The sequence below is a fragment of the Haplochromis burtoni genome, unplaced genomic scaffold, assembly GCF_018398535.1.
Source record: "Haplochromis burtoni strain Fernald_Lab_line unplaced genomic scaffold, NCSU_Asbu1 Contig_177, whole genome shotgun sequence".
Classification (NCBI taxonomy): domain Eukaryota; kingdom Metazoa; phylum Chordata; class Actinopteri; order Cichliformes; family Cichlidae; genus Haplochromis; species Haplochromis burtoni.
Window position 1 is genome coordinate 1,305,675 of NW_024582538.1, and position 4,888 is coordinate 1,310,562.

General features: G+C 40.2%; 1 protein-coding gene across 3 annotated transcripts in view; it reads left to right on the forward strand.

Annotated features, from left to right (window-relative positions):
- The window catches only part of os9 (OS9 endoplasmic reticulum lectin), an 11,064-nt gene extending 7,603 nt beyond the window's left edge, over positions 1–3,461 (forward strand). For 2 of the 3 annotated variants that reach the window (XM_005943974.3, XM_005943973.3), the window contains exons 12-15: positions 89–290; positions 693–860; positions 1,233–1,342; positions 2,349–3,461. In XM_005943974.3, the coding sequence (XP_005944036.2) occupies positions 89–290; positions 693–860; positions 1,233–1,342; positions 2,349–2,486 (618 nt within the window). In that variant the 3' untranslated portion in view covers positions 2,487–3,461. The remainder of the gene's footprint in view (positions 1–88; positions 291–692; positions 861–1,232; positions 1,343–2,348) is intronic. The other variant, XM_005943975.3, reaches the window with a different exon arrangement.
- Positions 3,462–4,888: the final 1,427 nt, after the last annotated feature.

Genomic DNA, 4,888 nt, shown 5'->3' on the forward strand with positions numbered 1-4,888 from the left:
AAAAAATTTGATTAGACAGATACGTAACAAGGAAAAGACCAAACTAAATACTAACTTTAGGCATTGCTTGGCTCTATCTGTGTTGTAGGCTCAACAGGAACTCGAGACAGAGGGTCTGAAAGGGGAGTTTGACCGCACTCAGGCAACACAGACACTGGAGACGACGCTGGATAAGATACTCGATCATTTGGAGGAGAAAGACGTTCAGGACCCAGAGCAGAAAACGTCCGGAGGCCAAAGAGCCAGCGACCCAGCCCGGGGGAGCCCCAGCCTGGCTCCGAAGCACCCAGGTAACCAGGGGGCTTGACCCTTTTGTAGTCATGTGCATGTCCACACCCTCTGTGTGTAATCATCTTCATAATTCATCAGTCTGTGCAGTAGATGTGTGTTACGACATCCTCCATCTCAGGAAAGATCCACACATGGAATTTGAAGAATTCAGAGAATTTATGTTATCAGATCACTTTCGGTCAGTTGCAGTCTTTCTTCTCCAGCCATTAATGTCACCGTGGGTGACTTTTGATCGCATTAATCTAAATCTAGATTAAAATTTCTGAAATCAGACACAGTATTTTAATCTATGTTCATAACACAATGCTATGCGAGGCTCTTGCCTCCTTCATCTCGTGGCCCTACTGGTGGGTTTTGAGGTGAACTGTCTTGTTTGTCCCTCTTTTGTCTCGTCACCCTAGACCAAGCAGCTGACGACCATGTTAAGATCAAAATAACTAAGTATAAGACGGGTATCAACCCTGATGGGGAGGTGAAAGTTCAGGAGGTGGGCGAAGGAGACCCGCAGTGGCAGCACATAAAGGACGTGGTTAAAGAACAGCTAGAGAAGGCAGGACTGAAGGCCGAAGGTATGAAGGGAGAGTGCCCGAAACACTCACGGCCTTTTCTCTCTTCCATCTGTTATCTTCAGTGTACAGCACTGTATTTCTCTTCGTATCCTATGTAAAATAAAATCCTGTCTAATGAGTTAAAAAGAGAAGATTTTGAAAAATATGTTTTCATGTAAGGAAAAAAATAATAGCAAGCTTAAAGCTCACCTTAATCAAAGAACATATCTCAGCCAGGTGTGCTGTGTTTTTCCACTCATATGTTTGTGTCATTCATGTCAATCATCCCGTTGTCATTGTTGACTCGTTCAGCAGTTTTCTTACGCCATTTGGATGTGTTAGGCGTAACTGCTGAACCTTTTTTGTCTTCCGTCTGTTTTTCTTTGTTGTTAGGAAAAATCGAAGTGAAGATCTTGACACGAAAAAACGCAGAAGAGGCAGGTGATCAGTGGCTGACTGAGGAAGATACAAAGTCCTTCAGGGAGCTACTCATTAATCTCCTGGTAACTGAAGTAGTACTTCTATTGGGTTCCTTTGAATGCTTCTAGCTGTTGCTTGCAGGCTTGGACTGTGTCTGACGGAAGCGCTGTACAGTTTGCTGAGTGTTTTCCTGTCTGCAAGAAAGAACAGAGTGGCCTGCTGTTCTTGTGTGTTTGTCTGCTTTCACAGAAATTAATTACAGAAACCAAAAGCTCATTGGATTGTAGTTATGACACATTTAAAGTTTATTCAGGCTGGGGGCATCAGTTGAGATGTCAGTAAGCACAATTCAACAGAATTTGTGGACGCAGTATTAAAGAAAAGAAGGAACAAAATGTCCTTGTCACCAGGTGAAAAGGTCAATGTCACTTTCACAGCAGACCCTCATGACTGCTACATCGTCTCTTTTTCCTGGTGTATGTTGAAGTGGAGCCAGCTTTCACTTCTGCTTCTTTTACTGGCTGCACTCTAAATACAGATTTGTTTATGTTAAGTGAATTCCCGTCCCCCCTCTGTCTTTGCAATATAGTGTGTGCAATTTCCTGCCACACTACCCAAAAGCAACTATTTCCATCACTATTAAGAGCTGCTGGCTAGTTACTCAATTCGTTGGTAGGTACAGTTTCCTTTGCGACCAGTTATTGCCAGATACGGTAGTTGCCAACTGGTCTCTAGACCTGTGACTGAGGGCTCAGGAAAGGTGCTCTTATAAGCTTCCACGAGCACTGTGGTTACATGTTTGAACTTTATGGTACAGATTTCTGTGTCATCTTTATGTAACAGAAGATCCTACACTCTCAAATGTGCAATTTCATTTTTTTGGTCTTATTCTTATTATCTTCATGGTAAATTAGACAGTAGAGGACTCTTATATTTTTCATCCTGCTCTGTAGGCATCACCTTGCTGAATTTTGATTGGCAGCTGAGTGTTAGCACAAGATTTGATGAATCTTCTAGCAGCAAAGTGGATTAGATTTGTTGTTTTAGTTTTTAACCCATTCCTGTTTTTACTCCCCCCCCCACTACCAGACTGGAGGCACTGAAGAGGTTTATAAAGAGGAGAAAAGGCAGCAGGAGTTGGAGAACAACTACAGATTTGTTTGGGGAGATTCCCAGGAGGAGTCAAAGTCATCCAGCTCCTCTGATTCAGATGACGTGGATATATGAGCTCATTCAGAGTGACCCTTTGTGATGTTGCACTCCTATGGAGAGCAGGAGGGAGGAGGACTCTTAAGGTTTAGTCATAATTTTGAGAAAGCCCACTTGATTTGGTCATTTCTGTTAAAACTTGTGCTGTTTACACATTCAGAAAATGTGTTCATGTGGCTTGAATAGGCAATAATGTAAGTGTCTTTAATGGGGCAACGTTTATATGTTGCACAATGTGTCAGCTGTACTTGTGCAGTTGAAGTTATGCATTTTCCCCTTTTTGACGGGATTCAGTTTTTGTTTTCAGTTTTACTAAATATTCACGATTAGTTCCGACGTCGTCTGCAGCACACTGTTTATCCTCAATTAAATTATTACTTGTGTTTGTCTTCTGTGTTGCCATTGACAGAGACGTCCGAAGTGTGAGTCAACAAGGGAATTCTGTTTACTTCAGCAGATTGTACGATCTGCACAGGTTGTTTTGTTCGTTTTTCTTTCTTTCTTTCTTTTTACTGAAAAGTAAAAGAAAAAATGTTGAAAACAAAAGAAAAAAAACCCTCAAATTCCAGTTTCCACTGATCCTCGAAGCTTTCTGATTTGATCCATTTGGGGAAAACAAACAAGTAAACAGATTCAGTGTCTACACACACTGGCAGTTGATATATAGTTTTTGTTTTGTTTTTTCACAAATGTCCTGTGAATTCAGAAGAGAACAGAAAAATTTTGAATACTTTTTGTTTTTGACAGTAACTGGATTTAATATATCTCAACTTGGAAATCAAATAAATCTACAGTGTCAATCAGATTCAGTGCACCACATTAATGCAAACATGCACTTAAAGGGCTGAATTTGTAAATTTTGTGAATGCTTGTGGGTACTTGCAAGTCAACATGTACATAATTATTGTGTCATTATGTTTTTGATTTATTGTAAAATAGCACAGATTAAGTGGCGACGGAGTTACCTGAGTAAATGAGTTTTAAAAATCCTGACTCTGCATTCTGTTATGAAAAATAATCTCATATGAGATGTAAATCACACACACTCTTTTTTTTCAGACACAGTAGTGTTTTCGTATTAAAAAGTCTGCATCTGTTACCTCGGATATCTTGTAAATACAATTCTGCTGCCTCTTTTCAGTTGTTTGTATTGTGTATTAAAACTGCCAAATGTTAGATGTTAGACATTTGTATTTTTATTATCTCATACATTCAGTGTTACAATCCTTACTAGTATGGCTACTTGTATGCTAGGCCAACTGTATCAACAAATTTCCATCCGATACTATAACTGTTAAAGTGAGCAGTGGGCCAACCCTGGCAACTAGTAAAATATTGAGACTGAGAAGACTGTGGCTAACCTGAGAACAAGATGGGAGCAGCATATGGAAGGACAAGTTGTTTTTGGATGTAAAATAGTACAAAACAACTAATCAAATGTTGAAATTAAAAAAAATGACAAGATTGAATTTAATGCTATCAAGTTTCTAAAGTGTCTACAGATGCATCAAGAAGGCTGGAAAAGTTTTTGAAATGCTCAAAATCAAAGAACATAAGAGACCTTTTCAACTGGGTGATCTATTATGAGGATGAAGGTAGTGAAAGAGGACATGTAGAGGGCTGGTGTGACAGGAGAGCATGCAAGGTGAAATGCAGGCAGTTCACGGGTAAGACTGCTGTAAGTATTGTTGAGTGGGTGGATAAGGGTTCAGACTTGTTAAGGGCACGACATCTTTCGCCAGCTGAACAAGCGCTTTTTATTTATGACCATCTAGACAGGGAGCCTAGGGAAGAGAATAAGTATCAGCAGAGGTGGCTGGTATGAAATTGGCTAAGCCCTACCCATCCTTATTTGAACAAATGATGTTCAAATAGCACAGTGGGGGAAAAAATGACTGAATCGTAAATTTTGTGTTGCGTGTTTTCATGAAAGGACTGGCTAATGGCAAGTGTAAGTAGGCATTCCCTTTACTGTTTCCAATGTCTGCTTTTTGGAGGAGACGCAGCTTGGACCTAACAATGGATTGTAGATTTGAAGCATTTATCTGACAAAATTGTGAAATGTCTCACTTTCTCTCACTCATATATATCACTACTAGTTGCCACTGATCAGCCTTAAGTGGAAAAGACAATCCAGAACAGATTCTGACCATTTCACAGGAATTGTATGGATGTACTAAGTCCAGGCCCAGAAAATCACTGATATCAACTGATATGTGCAGCTCACCGTCACCCATTTACTCATACTATGGTGCAGCTCAAACCATGGGTGCATAAATAATCGCAGCACACGGAAGGTCCCACCACCAAGGCTATAGAGGATCATAAGAGAACTTTTCAGCAGAAAGTCTAGCTTCTTCCCACCTGTTTACATCAGGCCATTACTCCTTTTTTGATTATTTTCTGAACTACAAGGTTTT